Below are 19,998 nucleotides of genomic sequence, written 5' to 3'. Positions count from 1 at the left end.
CAAATGGAAATGAGTTGAAATCCTCTGTGCTGCTCAGCAGGTAGGAAGGGAAGTGAGCGGCGCCTGTTGCACCTCATTTGCTTCTTCAGCCTTTTTGACTGGCCTGAACGTTGTCAACTGGCTGCACAGCCTGTGTCTCTTCTCTTTCAATCAGGGTAATGAGGAATAAGTTCTGCTGTGTGTGGGGATCAGAATAACACTTGTGGGTTATACTTTGTGTAGACCGAAATTAGAAATCTGCATCTCTGCAGAGCCATCTCTGCCTTTTTTTTTTGTTTGTTTTCCTTCTGTAAATTTTCTAGGAGAAAGTGGACTTTTTAAAAATCTTCTGTTGGAAAAGCTGGGCTGAAGAGTAAAATTTGGTGGATTGAATGAAGCATATCTGTTTTGGTCTCAGTTTTGCCAGTTCCCTAACTCTAAAAGTAAAACATCAAAAGCAACTTTATTTTTGATGATAGTTCAACTGTTTCATTTTAGTTTTCTCCCATCTGTCCTTCTTAATTAGAAGTTACAGTGGCCCTGAGACTGAAGGACAGCTTTTGAATTCTTTCGTCCAGTATTTTGGTGACAGCCTTGGGAGAAAGATTAAAAGAATGCCTTTAATTGAAGAAACTGTGCTGCCTGGAGACTCCCTCCTTACTTTGCCAGTAGTAATAATAGGTGAGTTTTTTCACTTTTTTAAGGTTCTCTGTCACTGCCATTGCCTTTATAGACTTGCTGCATGAACTACTTTTTCATTAAATAACTAATGCTTAGTGTTCTTACAACAGGGAGGTTTGTTAGAGTAATACAGTTGTTACGATTAAAAACTGTGCCATAAAATTATGTTAAGGAACTTGTTGTTGGAGTACATTTGAATTCAGATTGTACTTTGACAAAATGAGCTGCATTACTTGGCAGCAGGTACATGAGTCTTATAGGAAGAACTGTTTTGATTCTAGCGTTGATCACATGGGGCTTGATTAATGTCTCCTTCAGGTTGCATGGAGGTTGTTTATGATGCACCAGTTGAAATTCGTGGGGTCAGATGGGACAGTGAAAAGCACAGTGTAAAAAACTGTGCTGTATGTTGGCTAGATGCTAACCTCTCTCATTAATTGCCTTTTCCTTCCTTGCATCCATCACTAATGTCTGAATATTGTCCCATCTTTTCCAAAATGAATCCAATTCAACCAGTTCGAAACTATAAACTGTTGTCTTGATTAAATGGTACATGTAAAATCGTGCTGAATGACAGGGCAGCAGAAGGATCAGGCTAGGTACACAGTTTAATTGAGAGTGCTACGACGATTTGCATTGGGCCAAGGTTTTTCCAGCAACAGCTGGTCACCAGCTCCTTACCGCTGTGACTTGATGAGGGGATAAAGAAATGATCTGAAGTAAAGGAGGTTTTCGATAATCTAGTCCAAAGCTGTTGGGACTACAGCAAATCAACAGCTTTAACTGTACCTGCAAGCATGCAGAGATTCCAGGGAATGACGTTTTGATGTAATGCACTCACAGTAAATCTCCACAACTTTGGAAGATTGATGTTTCTTCAGTGCCTGTTCTCAAAGCTCTCTTCTAGACAGCTTAAAATAGTGCTCATGTAATAGACTTACATAGATGTGACAGACATGAATCACTTTACTGAGTTCTGCATCGTAGTCGAAGAGCAACATTTTTCTGGCATTTTGTCAGCCTTACTATAGGTTTACCATATGGTTAGGGAGTCAGTTTTCACTGTTTAGTTTTGCAGATAGGCTGTATGCAAACACCTGTGCTCAATACCTGTTTTGTCTAGAGCGCCTTTCTGTGTGCTGACACCACACACAGAGGCCTTGGTTATTTCTCCCTGAGAAACATATATGGTGCCGAAACGTTTTCTTCACAGATACATTTGAGACACTTTAGAAGCTGATCTTCTCCAGTGGCACAAGTTCATTGTTGTCACAAGTTCACTGGCTGTCTGAAGACACTTAAAAAGGATCTAAAGTGGTTTAATAATGTAATAGAAGAATAAAAGAAGTTGTCATTCCCCCTTACAAACACACACGGAGAGTCTACTGGTTTAATTTTCTCTATGTCGTTCCTGGCTAGCTGGAGTTAAACATACTTTTAGCTTCCTATTGCCACTGTCTTCTTAGTGTGTTATTTTGTTAATCAGAAAGAACAAGATGACACATGTGTGAGCAGTTAATGACAGAGGAATTACTTATATTCTCTTAACGTCACCATCCCCTTTTTCCCTGTATGATGCCCAAGTTAAGATTTGATTCTAAGCCTGTGCTGCATATTGTACCCCAGTTCTGCATTGAGCACTAAGCTACTGTGGTGATTTTAAGTAGCTTCTGTACTGTACCTGTCTTCAAGAAATTGGGAAGAAATGGTTACATTCCATTTGAATTAGTTGAGGCCAAAGAATTTTGTGCTGGAGCTCCAAGTCCAGAGGATGTTGTGTACTAAACGCTTCCATCCTTTGTACTAGTTTTGATCATGACTGTGTGAACACAATGTTTTCATCCAAATAGCAAGCCTGTTATGATTCTCAGAGTTAATTATTTGCTTTAAATTTAGATGCAAAATGTAATATTGATTGTACTGTAGTTTACTGTTGATAGGAGAAGCTTCTGCTGCTATTCAAACAAAATGTTAACTGCTCCTTAAGTGAAGAGGGCCATGGGGTTTGGGGATATATTGATTTTATATCTAAAGTTTGTATAATAGTAACATCTCTCAGTTGTAGACAGAGTCGTTATTGGAGGCACTGTGTGTAAATAAAGATAAACTCCTCAGGTATAAATTTCTCATTTCAAAAAGGTTTATTTTTTTTTTCCCCAAGGATTTCCTGAGAAAATCATAGCAAGTCTAATTGCAAGCCTTCTTGTGTATTCTTGAGAGCGTATCCAGAAAGGAACTTCTGTCCCTTGGACTCAGTCTGCTCGAAGAATAGAAACTGAGTTTGGATCAGCTCTTTGGATGGTCCTAGCCGAGTGGTTACGGAGCTCAGTGGCAGTGCTTAACATAAAACCATTCTCAGTAATTCCCTTGACCCTTGCCAGGCTTTGCTTTGGCAACTTTTGTATCCATTTGGTTGTTTTGGTTTTATCCAGCAGGAGTAATCTTCAGCATGACATCCTTGGATATGCTGCACATTTTTCCATTGTGGATTAACATTCTGTGACTGGCTTCCTTTACACCCCAACAGGAGAAAAAAAAAATCTAGCTATGTGCTTGTTAAGGGGAACACAGTTCTTTACTGTGCACGAGATGTAATTCTGAAAATAGCTAAGAATTTAATCAGTCATGGGAATGCTTGCGAACTGTAGGTATGATTAGAGTGTTATCACAACTGGATACGATTTTGTTAAGGGTGGTTTCGTGTAGTGCTGAGGTTCTCTATCACATCCATCTCTTGTGGCAAGTGGGTGACAGGAGGGGCCTGCATCTGTTTTAAGCTTTAAAATCCTGAACTGAAGCGTAACCAGCTGTGGCATGCTGATCTGTTCGTGGGAGAATAGGACAGTGTGAGAATAAGGGAAAGCATTTTCACTGTCCAAAATACTCTTTTTTTGTAAATGGCGAAATAGGAAACAAAGTGGTTTGGGAGATAATATAGGCGAGAACACCAATATCTAAACCTTATATTAGAGACTTTTGACTTAACTGTGTTGAAGATCCCGATGATGCAAATCCACAGCCTTCCTGGACAGTCTTTTTCCAGTGCTTTATGGTCCTCACAGTAAACAAAAATTCTAATGCCTATGATTTTGCCCCCATATTCAAGTGCAAAACCAAGGTTGTTCAGTAGGAGCCATTGTGCAGTCACACATACTTATTTGGGTTCTAGGCCTTTGGAGAAAACATGCCTGTTGAAGATTTCTCATGACTTAGTATTCTCAGCCTTTGAAGAAGTGAGCCTCCATGGTTTTCTTGTAGCCCATGGCTGTGACCTGTCTGTGCACAGAACACTGTGAAGAACTGTAGGATAGATTGTCCCCAAGGGCCAGAGTGATGAGTGTAGCCTGGTGGAGGAGGAAAAAGAGATCTGATGTACAAAGAGACTGGGAATGAACAGGATCTCAGCAAACCAATGGGGGATTTAGGGACTGGGACATCAGAAAAGGAAGGAGACAGTCACTGGAGAAACGAGCTTGTTAGCAGCTAGTAGAAAGTGTGTGCAAAAGCAATGGGGAATAGGCAATGATGGGTGAACTCCTGAGATCAAGGCTTGAGAAGGTAGGAAGTAAAATTTAGCACCTTAACAATGAGTGCTATATAAAAATGTGAATAAATTAGTAACTTTATCTTTAGCCCAGAGTTTGAAGAGTGTGTGGCAAATAACATGTGTCCCACTGCAGATGGAAAACAAAGACAAAATACTGATTAGTGCCTCGTTAGGAGAACACTGGGCTTTTCATTCAGTTAATGAGGAACAGGAGCTACAGAAATAATAGTATGTAGTCACATGTTTAAATGCTGTATCATGGCACATACTTTTCTGACTTCAGCTTTCCCTGACTTTTGATATCTGACTTTACTGACTTTTAGACATTACTTCAGTATTTGCATGTTATAAATATGGTCCCCTACTTTGTTTAATGCTAGTCGAATAAATAGAAATAATTACCTCATGGTAGCATTTTGGTCCCATCCATTTCACACCTTTAATAAGGTTAAATTTTCAGTAATGCACTTATATTAATTATAAAATGCCACAAAAAGCATATAGAAAGATGTTTGCATTTATATTGATGCTAAACGATGAATGGGATCTTAGATGAGTTTCTTGTACTTTACCACTTACCTGCTGTATCTGTCTTCACTCAGCTTTTATGTTGGCGTTGTGCTGTGTCTGTAACTTCTCATCTGACTTGCAGTCTTCAGCTTTCTGCTTGTCTCTCTGTTTTATGGACAGACCTGAAGGACATACACTGCAGATTGTCTTTTCGTTCTGTGTTTTACAGTACCCACTGTAAAAGGGAATGCAATGTTGTAAGATGGCAATCATATTCAGATATCACTGCAATTGATGGGCACACCAGCTCTTATCCATCGGGCCATTTTCACAGAAGAACAGTGAATCTGACATACTAAATTATGGACGTCCTTTATGTATGTTTTATTTCATGGTGTAAGCAGTTATACATACATTTTTTTATTATCTGAAAAATATTTTGTTCAGTTTGTTTGGAAGCAGGTCCTATGGTGGGCTTTAGTTTACCGTGAAGTTTATAAGCTGCTTTGAATTGGGACAGTATCGCATTGTACTACTTTAGTATCATTTTGTTGCCGCTTATTTAGTGACTTACAAACCCTAGATTATTGACATTTTTACTAAAGTAGTAACTTCTTTCTTTAATAGGAAATGGACCCTCGGGAATTTGTCTTTCATACCTGCTCTCTGGATACAGGCCGTATTTATCTCCCGAAGCGATACACCCAAACCCCATTCTGCATACGAAGTTAGAAGAAGCTCGACATCTTTCCATTGTTGATCAAGTAAGCTTTCGTTGACATCTTGCCTAGCTCTTTTCCTGCTACTAGCTGGATTATGAAACAGTAGGCTTTCTTTAATGATCCTGTTTAAAATGCTTTTGCAACTTACATAAGCAGTGCCATAGACAAGAAAAGGCTTAATATTCTCACCCTGCAAAAAATTAGACCATGGTAAAGCTCAGTAACTGTGTGGCCTCAAAGACTAGTTTTATCTATCTGTAAAATAAAAGAGCAGTGTATGCCTTCGTCATAGGCTTGTAACAAATTATAAGTAAGGCACTTCAAATGAAAAGCAGTGCATTTTAACAACTGCTTATCCAGAAAATTTCTGCAGATTGCATTGTGAAGAACCAGCCTACTTACCTAATAATATTTCTAATGCATTAGTCAGTTTTATTCTGTTATTCTGTTCATTTAAATAGAATTAGCTCATGACCATTAGATCCAGTCCTGGGGCATGTGGTGGGTTTTGTGGTTCTTGAGGGCTTTTGTTTGTGATTTTTGGTTTTTACAGTCTGCCCTTCGTTGTGTTCTTACTGCTTGCCAAAAGTGTCTAAAGCACCGCTTGGTCAGCAAGTAGCTGATGCAGGAATTCCAGCTTTCATATCCTGCGATGATGTTTGGGCACTATCATCAAAGAACATGTGCTGCTAACATAGTTGAAGTGCACACACTTCAAGTTAAAATCTTCCTAAATAGTACAATTTTCATTAAGACCTCATTTTGAGCAGCATTAGGGACACATATCATTTATAAACACATCCCATTTTTTCTTTCCTGAACTGTATGCATCCTTGAGTGTTCATATTGCACTCACGATTGCTCTTGTGCTGTAGTTGTTATCCTCATGTACATCCAATTTTTCTCTGTGATTCGATGAGCTAAATTTTCTCCATTATTTTCCTCCCAACTCATCCATTTGTTTGCCATGTAATCAGTGTTTTCTACTCACCTTACTCTACTCCTTATAGATTATTCACAATACTATCACTAACCAAATTGCCTGTGTGACTAATTTATTTGAAAGATAAACATGCATACATGTTTGTAGTGGGGGAGTAGGGATTGACTGGTTTTGATTTGGGTTTTTTTTTTGTTTAGTTCTGTACTGTTGATGTGTGTTGTTGATCTTAAGTCTCAAGGTTATTTTTTTGACAAGAGAGTAGGTTGCCTAAGATTTTGGCTACAGAGGTTTCATGTATTTCATCCTCCTCTGGCTGAAAAAATGAGTAGTCGTGGCACTTTGAGATGTAGTTGAGTGGTCAAGGTGGTGTTAACTTCACGGTTGGACTTGATGATCTTAAAGGCCTTCTCCAGCCTTAGTGGTTGTATGATTTTCCCAGTTTAGGAAGCTAAACTGTCTGGTCTTCATCAGCAAAAATTTGCCTTATGGCCAGTTCTTTTCTTCAAATTTCTATTCTCTCTTCAAATATTTGCCATTGCATTGTGAAATTTTTAGAATGCAGCTGGTTAATAGATGCTGAAATGTGAACGTTTTACAAAGTTCTAAAAATTGTTCTCAACATTAAGTGCTTTGTAGCATAAGCATAGTTGTAAGTATTATTATTAAAAATTAATTAAAATACCTCCATTATTTCAAAATATAATAAAGGTGGTGTAGGAACTACTTAAGAGCTGTCAGAGGAGCTTTATCTACTTGATCTTTAAAATTCAATTTTTTTAGATACCAATTCTACTTTATCAAAAGGGGTCTTCTAAAAATAGTAGCAATTCTTTGTTAAAAGCAGTCCACTATCTAGAAATATAAATATTACTAAGTTGCTCTGATCTCTCAATATTTGTCCCTATGTCTCTTTTTCTCCAGTGAATTTTGAATACTGACCTGCCCCAGTATTACTGTGTTGCTGACATGTAATTTTTAAATAAGTGAGATGTATTATTCAGAGTTATAGATGAACTGAATCATGGCAGTTATTTCTGAAAAGCGTCTTGGTTGAATTTCTGCATTACTTGCCTCAAAATGCAAATTGAACTAGCTGTGTTTTCTGTAGAAATTCAACTTCTGTACATCACAACAGCGCAGTGAACAGTAGAAGTTGCGTGAACACACCACTTCTTTTTCTTTTTTTTTTTAATCTTTTAGGATCTGGAATACCTGTCCGAAGGCCTCGAAGGCCGCTCTTCAAACCCAGTCGCGGTGCTTTTTGATACGTTGCTTCATCCTGATGCTGACTTTGGATACGACTACCCACCAGTTTTGCACTGGAAGCTAGAACAGCATAACTATATCCCCCACATAGTACTTGGTAAAGGACCGCCTGGCGGGGCCTGGCATGTGAGTAAAAATTTCTCTAAGGCTATTTCAGACAGTAATGGCAAATGCAGTTTCAGCTGCTTAGTTACTGAAGTCCAGAGATGTGGAGGAGTTGAGAAGGAAGGAAAAAGTTGTCCTTCATTTGAGGATTTGTGACCATGAGTGCTGTCTTACACACTTTTTTATTAGTTTAAATTTAATGAATTATAATGAAGAGTATTTTCTATGACTCTTTTCTCCTGTCTGGATGCCTTCAAGGTGCTTTTGTGCAAAATGTTCAATCTTCTGTTCATATGCTGTTGGTTTCTCATTTTTTTTCTTCTTGTTCTGTATTTTAAATAACTTGATTTTAGTTTCCCTTTCACTTGTTCTATGTTCACCTTCTTTATTAGATCATGTGGTGGCTCATTAAGATAGTGTCTAACTGTAACACGAAAATAGGTCATTAACACTTCATGTAACGTCCTGAAATTATGTTATGTTCTGGTATTTTATTGCTCTAAATGAGTAGAGTGAGAACTTCACAGTGTTTCACGTAAATGTATGCATTTGAAATGTATCTGGTCACGCATCTTGGTTTTTTTCCTCCATAGTCCATGGAAGGTTCTATGCTAACAATCAGTTTTGGAGACTGGATGGAATTGCCTGGCCTTACCTTTAAGGAGTGGGCAGCCAGCAAACGCAGGTAAAGGTACTGCATAACGTACTTGGGAAACCTGGTCGCAGCTAACGTCATGTTCAGAACTGGAAAACATTCGGACATCATTGTTCAGAGGGGGGCTTCCTGAGCTGTTTATTACATTGCCTGATGGCACTGGAAATTATTCTGGGTGTACTCTGGAAAAAAATGGACAATGGTTGGCTGGAGTAATTGCTTCGTGTGCATCTAGATACTTAGTGGTGTGTTTTAGCTGCATTTAACAAAGAAGCACTGTTACTGTAAGCAGTTTTTATCAGAGTTGAGGGAAGATTGAGGGAGGAATTTAAAATCTACAGAAGGATTGGTAGTTCCCCTTTCAACATAGGTGCAACTTAGGTCGTTGTGCCCACAAGTGTTTTTGTAATTCAGGAAGCTGTATATCTCAGTATTTGCTTTTATAAGCAAAGCTGCAGCATTTGAAGTGTTGCTCTCTATGAATTTTGAGAGCAACATTCAGTGTTTCCCAACGTTATTTTCTAGTCAGTTTCTTGGAAAAATTTTAGACGAGAAAAATTACTGTCTTGTACAAGCTCACTGTTTTCCCTTCAGTTATACAATTAGCTCATAAAGATCTGTGTCAGTGGATGAACCTAGGAACACTGCATAAGCTTTTTAAAAAATTTTAGTTTTCCTGAGTCTGTTCTAGCAAAATTAAAGGAAGTTATTCTTTTACCATATATGGCAAAAGACGATGAATTACTTGGGCATATATCTTTGTGGGCAGACTGTTACTCATTTCAGAACAACAGTTACGGTGAAGAAACTGCACCTTTGTTCTTTAATCGCTTTCTTAGATAACCACAGTAATCTTGCCTCCTTATTAACTGAAATCCCATAAGCTGCTTATTATCTGAGGCTAACTTGTTTATGTTATAGTTTTCAGTAATACTAAGAACAGAAATGCTGACCTGTTATACTACAATTAAAAAACATATCTAAAAGTAGTGATCATAATTAAAACTTGTAGTGATGATAAATAGTTTCCTAAGTTTGATTTTAACAGGTGTCACACCGTTGCATTGTCCTCTTCAGTAAACATCTCATCAGGATTTTCAGAGTAGTAACCTGAACGTTTAGAAATACATATGCTATTATCATGTTAATTTGTGAGGATCAGTAAATTTCTTGTAAATATATTTTTAAGCATAAAAGGTAGCAGTCCTGATGTTCACTGCTGTCTTTTGTCTTCCTAGAGCTTACTTCTAAAGAAGTGGGGAAATTCATACATCTGTTAAAAATAATTTTTAAGCATTTTCTGTTTATCTTTTTTGTAAGTGAGAATGCAGTAAACATGAGATTGAACCAGGATTGCCATGGAGAAGGGGTTTTTGTTGGCCACTTGGACATCGTAATCCTGTTTATATAGTTGCATTAAGGTTCTGTGTTGTACTTGATCTGTTCATTCCTGTGATACTGGACTACTTAATTTGATACCTATGGAACTTACCCGTACCCAACGGAGGGGGCTTTTACCAAGGACAGTGAATAATTGTTAACTCAAATAATACAGTGAACTTAGAGCTTCAAAATATGCACAACTATTAAAAAAACCAGTTAGCTTGTCTTCTATGTCAGGAATCAAGAGAACAAATAAAAGGCACTGAATGCATTTAAAGATACTGAACTGAGTATCAATTAAACAGAGCAGATTCAGTCCTCTTAGATTCGACTGTCGTGTGTCATATGTGAAACTCACATTATCGATAAGGTCTGAATGCTAACTGGAACCATTCGATTTTGTTTCAGAAATGTAAAGAGTGATCGAGTAATGCCAGAGGAAATAGCTTGTTACTACAAACACTATGTTAAAGTCATGGGCCTCCAAAAGAATTTCAGAGACAACGTTTACATAACATCAGTATCCAGGCTTTACCGAGGAGAGGATGAAGAAGATAGAAGTCAGCTAAATGAAAGTATTTCAGCACAGAATTTGGAAATGGAAGACGGGCAGAAATCACTAATTAAGAGAAACTGGGAAGTCAGAGGTTATCAGCGAGCCACAGACGGTTCTCACGTGCCCTTCTGCCTCTTCGCTGAGAACGTGGCTCTTGCCACAGGAACCTTCGATTCGCCGGGCCGACTGCAGGTTGAAGGAGAAGACTTTCCTTTTGTGCTCCATTCCATGTCTGACTTCGGAGCTGCAATCAGCAAAGGGAAGTTACGTGGGAAGGCAGACCCCGTGTTAATTGTGGGCGCGGGACTTACAGCCGCTGATGCGGTACTGTGTGCCTACAACAACAACATCCCCGTCATCCACGTGTTTCGTAGAAGAGTTACAGACACAAGCCTAATTTTCAAACAGTTACCAAAAAAACTTTACCCTGAATACCATAAGGTCTATCACATGATGTGTACTCAGTCCCATACCATGGACTCAACTCTGCATTCTGCTTACACTAGTTTCCCTGAACACAACGTACTTTCCTTCAAGCCTGAAATGAAATGTGTTCTTCAGAGTGCCTCCGGACTGAAGAAAATTTTGAAGTTCTCTGTAGCCTTAGTTCTGATAGGTTCTCACCCAAACCTGTTTTTTCTAAAGGACCAAGGACATGGCATAGGTCATCACTCTAATCAGCCCATCACGTGCAAAGGGAATCCCATAGAGATTGACCCGTACACTTACGAGTGCACTAAAGAAGCAAACCTCTTTGCTTTAGGTCCTCTGGTGGGAGACAACTTTGTACGGTTTTTAAAAGGAGGTGCCTTGGGCATTGCACGGTGCCTGGCAATAAGGCAGAAGAAGAAGCACGAATTGATTGAAAGTGGGGATGGAGGAGGTGATGGGGTACCGTAAGTGAGACGTTAGAAACTTTCACGTACAGAATTACAGACGTAGTCTAACAGACCACTCACTGACAGCAAAAGTTGATAGCAGTCACATTTCCGTTGTATACAAGTAACCTGCGCTTGTATTGCTTGGTAAAGGATGCTGATGCTACAATACTTCACCTTTTCAGAATACAAAAAATTGATCTGCTATTACAACTGATCTCTGCTCAACTGGAATTACTTCCAGATAAACAGAAAATGAGACTAACTTATATTGACCTGCCTGTCATCTCTTGCTCAGCTGAAAGAGCGGACTCTGTCTGCGAAAACAATGCCTGCCAGAATGGCTTTACATTTTAGTGTCAAATGTGACAAAATACTCTTGCCATGAAATCTAAATAACTTGGAAAAGCAGAAAGCTTGCCTAATACAAAGCAATTCTTGGTCCCAAAGCAAATTTGGAGCCTTCTGCTTGAAACAAAGATTTTATTTATTCACCATAGTAATACAGTAACACTTGGAATGAGCACTTAGTAAAATGTTTTTTACTGTAGGAGGAATTTCTGTAAGCAAGAAGTATTCCTCAACAGTTAGAAATTATCCTGTTTGATAATTGGAATAAAAGAATAAGCATTCCCATTTAAAATTTAACACATTATTTGGCACAATCCATTAATGTTTTTTCACACTATGCCTAGAGTTGGGTGAGTGCAGAAAGACTAACATGAGATGTTCCCCTACAGTGATATGTACATTTCTGAGAATACTCATTAACATAAACAATAAAGTACTGATGTAAGTGCTCTTATTACAGTGTCAGGATAATGAATATCTAGTGTACTACTGAAAAATTAGGTACAAGACAAAACGTAAGGTTTTTTGCTTCCTAACTCAGGAAGACTGAATGGGATCATTTGACTTATGAGGGTGGGTGATAGATATTCTCATCTCCCATTTGTCCAAGTACTGGTTATTTATCTTTTTTTTTCTCCTAGAACAGCGCATAACATTAAAACTATTTCAGCCTACAGTTTCTGAAACTTTAAAAAGGGTAGTATCTCACAGCCAGCTAAAAAATAAATAAACCGCACCCAAAACAAATGTGCTGTAGTTCCTATAAATCTCAAAGCTTGTTATAAAAGACAAAGACTTAACTTGTACCTACCTCTGAACTGAAGTTTCTGCTCCATAATTCAAGATCTAGATTTCATTTGCTGGGTTTTAAGGTAGTAGGTTTACCTAAATACACTCACGGGTTTATTCACCATAGTGCGGTGAGCAACAGCTAGTTCGACAACTTATCTCCCAGAATTCTCAGTAGATAAAAGTGTTTGGTTTTAACCTGAGTTATTATCAGACATTTTAATTCAGGTCCGATGTGATGGAATAGATGTTATTTAATTTAATTATTTTGTTCGGGGCTTTTTTGTGTTGAAGAATGTCATGTTTAAGGTTTTGTATTTGCATGATTGAAAACTCAGTGTTAGAACTCAGAACAGATTTTAAAAAGGAATTTGGGCTTAGACCTTGTGAAACTGCTAGTGCTTGCTAGTTTCCCAGCTGTCTAACCTTCATGAGTTGTAGATACCTATATGCAATAAATGCCTGTTTTCTGTGCCTACTGAATTATGGGGTTCTGTGGCTACTGCAGGCCTTCACGCATCTGAGTAAGTTACTCGGACTTTGGACCTAGAAGTTCAAAAGCTGAAGTATGCAAGGATTAAAATGACTCTATTTTCAATGGAAGTCCAAAGTAATTTATGGAATGAATACTGCTACTACTACTACTGCTAAATTTTAGTTTAGAGCCAATTTAATAGCATAAACACAAATGAAGCAACATTTATACGGATTTCTGCATTGCCTTCATGGTTGGATTTAACCATGCATCAATACTAGTTAAGATACTTTTTTATACTGATACTTGAGCTGGTTTAATTATGCTAAATTCTAGGCTTATTTTCTTCATAATTGAACTGAGATTGTATAATTTGCCTTCTTTGGCAGAAACTGTGTATATATAAATCCATTCTAAACCTGTGATACCTAATAATTTTAACTGAGAGTCAGTTATAAGTCATAAGTGCTAAATACTGTATTATAGAACTTTATTGCAGTTAATATATTGAGAATACATCTACGCTGTGATTAAATTCTTTCAGTTTTGTGTCAATATAAATGTCCAAATACAACACATCGTGGCATCTCACTGCTTTTTCATTTGTCATGTGAAACATCTAAAATGCCAACAAAACAAAGGAAACAATTTGCTTAGATGGTTATTTTGCAAAAAGTGGCAAAAAGTTTTAAACAGCCAAATCTCTAGCCTCAGCTGCTGCAGCTACTTAATGCCCTGTGTGTTGTAGTGACAAATTTGTAGCAGATAATTTTGTTCTGTTATTACACAGGTGTCTTTCACTGCAGTATTACAGCAACTTGAGGTTTAACTGCTTTTTTTTTTTTTTAATCAATGTTGCCAGCATTTTTGAGCTAAAAAATTGAGTGTGAGACCCCTTAGTTGGGCAAAGAAATTTTCTCAATGGTCATGTTTATTAAGCCAGTTTTAAAATACTTTTTTTTCAGCTAAAACTTTACTAAAAAAAAAATTCATCCTGTTTCTTTTAGGAATTGCTAGGTTTAAAGTTATAGCCGGACTTTCTCACTTTTGGGTTTCTGATTTTGAGAGAAATTTGTTTCTCTCCTCTTTGGTGTTTTGAGAAGGTAAGAGATGTAAGAATTCAAGCTTTGCCTTAGGATAGTTTTACCTAAAACATTATATCATATTTACCGCATTTATTGTGGATTAGATGTTGGCACTGGATAGTTGTCTTCTTGGAAAATACTTTGTTTCTCAGTTTAAAAGAAAAAAAAAAAGAAAAAATTTGAATTTCCTCTGTGTTATCATAGTTTCCAGAAGAGAGACTGCTTTTTTCAGCTAGAAAGATAAGCTTTTAAACATCACCAATTTAAAAACGATGCTTACTACTTAAGCTTTGTTACTAAAATACAGACAGGGAAAATACAACTTTTAGCTAAAGGAATTTAATTTGGATTTATAGAATTTTTAAAGGTATGTTGACCTCTACCATCTATTTTCTAATAGGCTAGTGGGAAAATGACTCCTACATTTGGGTTTGGTTCTTAATGCTGATTGGGTCTCCTAGCTAAATCATTGCTAAGATTATTTTTGGTATCCAGCTGTTGAACTGGGACTAGAATTTATTGTAGGAGGTTTTCCTAACAATCTGCCTCCTACGTGAATTTAACAATAGGTGCACGTTAATGAAGGCACTTGATACAGCACAACCTTTCTTTTGGTTTCCAGTGACCGACTTGTGCTTAAAACATTTTCCACAAAAGAGCAGGGTTAAGTTTTACCCTGGTGAGTAAACACAGAAATCCTTTCTACAAGTAACCCGGAGACAGTGCTGACAACAGCAGATTCTTTTCTCTCAGTAAAAAGTGCATTGCCTTGGGCTTGCAGCCTGGGCTGGCCAGCGAAGGCACGGAGAGTTACAGCTCCCAAAAATGTGCCTAGATGGTGTGTAAGGGTCACCACAGTGTGTCCCACAGCCGAGGTCCCTACCCCTCAGCACTCAGGGAATTATTGGGGTGTACAGCGTTTGCCTTCTGGCCTGGTGAGTGTGTGTAGGCACCTCTATTTTTAATGATTATTTTCATAGACTTATGGTTGCATGATGAAAAGTACTGATTTTGTAGAAGGAGGTGGCTGTAGCTTCTGTCACAGCTCAGGAACTATGAAAAGAAGGCTAGAGCCAGGAATCCAGACTATTTATTCAGAGCTGGAGGAAATTAAATTAACACCGAAACTTTTGAGGCGTACATGACCAGCATTTTTACACCAACTGCTTTTGAGAGAGAAGGGGTGTAAAATTTGTGAGCTTCTAGTGAGTCCTCATTGATAATGAGCGACTGACCAGTGAGGAACGACAGGAGAAAAGCCACAAAGCATCTGAGGAGAATGAACTGCAAACCTGTAGGTGGCTGAAGAGAATCCAAACAGTGTTGAGAGGCTGTTGGTCTCCCATCCTCTTGTGTCACGATCTGCATATTGTAACTTCAGAGTTCTCTGCCACAGCTGTTGGTCTAACACGTTGCCATATGTATTTAACTGGCTACTAACTGAAGTTGCACTGAAGTGCAACACGTAGACATGAACTAGAAGTAACCATGTTTGTTCCAGAAGCTGTAGGGCTGGATCAGAAAGGTGGTGTGCCAAGAGATGAGACTTAGTTGCTCTGGTACCATATTTCCTACTTCTGAGAAAGCAAGCAGGTACTTTCATTAAATAGGGGCATCTGTAACAGTGCTAGTTCCCAAACATTTCTAAACAACAAGAGGTAGCACATGTATGCCTTGAAGGCAGCTGATTATTTAATTTTATTATCTTCCATATACTAATGATTTAGTATTTTTGTTTAAAGGACAAAAAATGCCAAAAGGTTTAAACTGTTACATTTTAATTTAGCTAATATTTTAGAACCTTACAAGAACAATGTTGTGTCTGCCTTCCCGTACCTGAAGGGAACCTACAGGAAGGCTGGGGAGGGACTTTTTACAAGAGTGTCCACTGATAGGACAAGGGGAAATGGGTTTAAGTTGAAGGAGAATAGATTTAGATTAGATCTTAGGAAGAAATTCTTCAGTATGAGGGTGGCAAGACTTTGGAATAAATTGCCCAGAGATGTTGTGGCTGCCCCCTCCCTGAAGGTGTTCACGGCCAAGTTGGACGGAGCCTTGAGTATCATGATCTAGTTGAGAGGCGTCCCTGCCCATGACAGGGAGGTTGGTCTAGATGATCTCTAAGGTCCCTCCTAGCCTAGGCCGTTCTATGATTCTATGATCATTTTGGATTATTTTTTGAAACGAGAGCAAGAGAGGAGCATAGTATCTCAACTGATGTAAGAGCTTTCTGGACATTTATTTCCCGTTTCCCCTTGCCTGGCCTGAAAAAAAGTCAAGTTTTGTTTGAAATAGCCATAATACCCGATTCTATTTAGCAGAAACTATGGAAATTGGAACATTCTTTGGAAGGTTCTGGTGGCATTAGGGTACAAATTTAAAGCAAGGATATTGAATTATAAACAGCTCTTGTCCTGAAAAAGACCATATTTTGGGGAATATGGTACCCTTAGGGTGCTTCATTTCAGCTAATTTTTGAAGCTTTAATTACACAAGGAATCATGAGATCAAGAATGAATTTGGTGTAAGAGACAAGGATTATGGGGCAGAAGAATATTTATGGTGTAATTTAGTACTTTAGTGAAGCTAAGCACTGTTTTAAAGATGGTTTGGCCTTTGCAGACACTAGAACATTTCACTCCAAGCAAACCCTGAACTTGAGTTCACATTACACCTTTCTGCATGCTAGCCGATTTTCTAAGAATGAGATTTTTGTACTTACAGTACATATTAAGCCAACTCTTGAAGCCCAGTAGTCATCAGCAGTCATCAAAGCCAGTAAAAAAATATATACTTCATATTCTTAGCTCTCTCTTTTGAAATACTCATTCTGGAGACTAAGTTAAACTTATTCACACTTTCCTCCTCCATCTCTTTATTCTGAGATCACTGGCAATGTGTATCAGCCTACACTACCTACAGTAGATGCTTTAATAAACTAAAATTCAGCTTCGTGTTCCTGAACAGCCTCTGTAGACTTAACATACTGGTATAAAGAAAATTAACTAGGTTTGTTATGTATTCACAAAATATTACAGAATCCTAGCATTTTTAGATTCTTTTTTAACTAGGTACATAAAGAAAAAATTGCTGCCCACAAACATAAAGCTAGAGACAAGGCAATTAAAGACACTTTACAGAGAATCACAGAACAGTTTCGGCTGGAAGAGACCTTCAGGATCGAGTCCAACCTTTTCCTAGCCAGGGGATACTCTGAGGAGAGGGAAAATGATTCATTGTTCATCACTTTGGATTCTAGAACCAGCTGCTATGTGAACACTGAGTTACTGTTGTTGAGGGACTGATCCTGGTACCTTACATTTACCTGGTACCTTACATTTACCTGGCACAGTTTAGAAAGTGAATACTCCGATCTTGCCTATTTCTTTTTAGGACTGGTATGCTGGTCACAGAATTCCAGTTCTAAATGACATGTAGAGGCTTATATTTATCTATCTTGGTGCTTGCTCACACGATACATCTGGGCTTGGAAATACATGCATCATGCCTCAGTTTTCTGCTTTTGCTGGAGTATGTTTGAGTCATATCCTATTTTTTAATTATTTTTTTTTTTAGATGAGCAGTGTAAACGTGTACACATTTGCTGTCAGCTGAAATATATTCTCCTGAGATGCAAGCAACTTGTGACCAAAACCTCAGCTTTAATTAGATGATAAACCTACCTGAGGTTTGCCTGCTAAACTTGTTTTATTTTTATGCGCAAAAACTAAAGACAGACTCAACGCTTGATTAGAAGCAATGATTAGAAGTTTCACCCAGAAGCCAATTATTTTGGTTTGGAGAAGTGGAGAACTCTTAAGTCAGAGGCAAAAACAAACTGGGGAGAAAGAGGCATTCAGAGAGCTGTCATGTTCAGAAAGAGGGAAAAGGTGTTGGTTTGTGTGGATCTGGTGCCGTGGCCAACGCTTGAGAGGAATGCTGATAGTTGAAGCTAGGACAGAGTGGTACGGGAAGAAGGCTAAAGCAAGTGGCAGGGAAAGGTAGGTAGGTAGGGAGATGTGATCTTGTCTTGCATTTTTATAACTATCTCACTGGAATGTGGTGATGCTGGTTATCAAAACATTGTAAGAGGAAGAGCGAGGAATAATGGTAAGGAAGACAGTTCAGGTTTTGCCATGTTTGGCTTAAGTTCTGGGAGGCATAATCAGAACATAATCGGAATTTGTGAATCAAACACTAGTGTGGCCAAATGTGACTGTGGACAGATTCAAGAAATGGAACAGAGCAAGAGAAGGGCTAGTTTTATGGGAGGGGAGGAAAAGACAGGGTAAGAGTAAGGACTGAGAAGTCACTTGTACAAAATGGACTGGTAATAGGAGAGCTGGGAGCGAGTTGGAGGTGAGTGTATAGCAGCTACTGTCTCAGTTACAAACTGATGTTTAATGGTAAACACGTGGAAGAGAGCCTCTTGAACACCTCAGAAATGGAGGTAATGAAGGGGGCTTAGCACTCTGGAGAAAGTCAGGAGAGGGCAGTAGACAGAGGAAACTGAAGCTGACTGCACGTACGCTTTCAGCATGCAGGAACTAGTGCAGTGACACAGGAGAGGCCAGCCCTGCTGCATCAGACTCCCAATTCTGGGAGAAAACAGGGAGACTCGCAGATGAAAATGGACAGAAATAGAAAATAAACTTCAACGGTAAGAATATCTTTGTAGCCTTGTCATAAAGAGGCAATGGCTTCCCAAATTGATGCAGGAAAGTCAGGGAGTCAGCTGGAAGTGGTGTGAGCTTTACTGAAAATTAAGCGTGTTCTTCCTGAAGGGACGCAGCACCCATCCTCTACTGTAGTGGTGGCATGGAGTAATTCAATCTGCTTTAAACTGTGGTCAGCTAAGCTGCTGAATGCAAGACTGTATTTTAAAAGCCTTGCTAATAAAAAACTACATTATGTATTGTGTGCATCTCCTTCCTATGAGCGGTATGAAGAAAAATAATATGTGCTACAAAAAAGCAACTCCAGCAAACACTCAAAAAAACTTTGAAGAAAAATGCAAGAAACAAGATCTGAAGACAAGTTTCTGCTTAGATGTATTTTTAGGTGGAGAGCATCATTTCGTCAAAAAGGTGGGTATGCTTGCAGATTGTGGTTTGAGGCAGATGAGAAAAACAGATGTCATGTCTGAGTTACTGAACTTTTCATAACCTTCTAAAGAAAATCACCACCACATACGTTCTCTCAAACTGGTGAACTGACTGATGAAACCACAGCACACAAACCCCACAGAAAAACAAAGCATGCAGCTAAAGTTCTCAACTGCAGAATGCACAGTTAATTGCTCTTGCTTATGCTCACAGCTTTTGCTTTAACTCTAAAACTGTCTTTATCTCAACACATGAATTTTCCCACTTTTACCCTGCTGATTCTCTCCATCCTACTGGGGCAGGAGTAAGTGAGCAGCTGCATGGGGCTTAGCTGCTCACTGAGGTTAGCCCACAACAGCCTGTTTTATAAAATAAACAACAGGTCAAGTTGATGTAGTTCCAGGGGTAAGGTAAATACTGATGTAATTTATTGGATGTTCAGGCTCCCAACAATTGGATCATGTAATCATGTCCTTTATCATCTACCTCAGAAACTTCAGTAACAGAAGATCCAAACCAGGAAACAAGCGTATTTCCTCTAATGTCCAGAGGTCAAAATCATGACAGAACTACACTGAAGTGGAAGGAAGGCTTCAGTATTATGAACAGGATTTGTTATATGGACTTTGGAATTACAATTCAAGCCAAGGGTTAGGCATTGGGGTTTAGATGTCTTAGCTTCTTTAATGCAAGCAAAATTTCATGCTGAAATAACAAAATGCCTCTCTACAGGCCTCTCATCAAACAGACAGCTAATGCAACTGAATTAGAAGCCAAACTACTACCTATTAGGCACCCTCAAGTTGGATCCAAAGAAATAACATACACTGGGTGTATCTTTAGCCAAGTGCTGAGCTGACTTTTTTCCTCAGCACAATCAGGGAAATCCGCACACTGCCCTCCCCTCTGAGAGCACACAGCTGCAAGTGAAAGACTGCAAAGAAATGTGAAGATGATATTCGAAGTGT

The 19,998-nt window shown here is 38.6% G+C and overlaps 1 protein-coding gene across 1 annotated transcript; it reads left to right on the top strand.

Moving 5' to 3' along the window:
* Positions 1–509: 509 nt before the first annotated feature.
* OSGIN2 (oxidative stress induced growth inhibitor family member 2) lies at positions 510–11,247 on the top strand. Its single transcript, XM_009869116.1, has 5 exons — positions 510–660; positions 5,345–5,481; positions 7,583–7,774; positions 8,347–8,438; positions 10,200–11,247. Exons 1-5 carry the CDS (start codon positions 594–596, stop codon positions 11,245–11,247), a joined length of 1,536 nt encoding a protein of 511 aa, XP_009867418.1. The 5' UTR covers positions 510–593.
* Positions 11,248–19,998: the final 8,751 nt, after the last annotated feature.

The sequence above is a fragment of the Apaloderma vittatum genome, unplaced genomic scaffold, assembly GCF_000703405.1.
Source record: "Apaloderma vittatum isolate BGI_N311 unplaced genomic scaffold, ASM70340v1 scaffold5825, whole genome shotgun sequence".
NCBI classification, from domain to species: Eukaryota; Metazoa; Chordata; class Aves; order Trogoniformes; family Trogonidae; genus Apaloderma; species Apaloderma vittatum.
Note: the sequence above shows the minus strand (reverse complement) of the source record. Positions and strands in the feature narration are given on the sequence as shown.

Excerpts from the sequence above, each read along its gene's own strand:
- OSGIN2 (XM_009869116.1), top strand. The coding sequence starts at position 594 with ATGCCTTTAATTGAAGAAACTGTGCTGCCTGGAGACTCCCTCCTTACT. Across the intron at positions 5,482-7,582 it reads ATCTTTCCATTGTTGATCAA|GATCTGGAATACCTGTCCGA; the intron begins GTAAGCTTTCGT and ends TTAATCTTTTAG. Across the intron at positions 7,775-8,346 it reads CGCCTGGCGGGGCCTGGCAT|TCCATGGAAGGTTCTATGCT; the intron begins GTGAGTAAAAAT and ends TTTCCTCCATAG.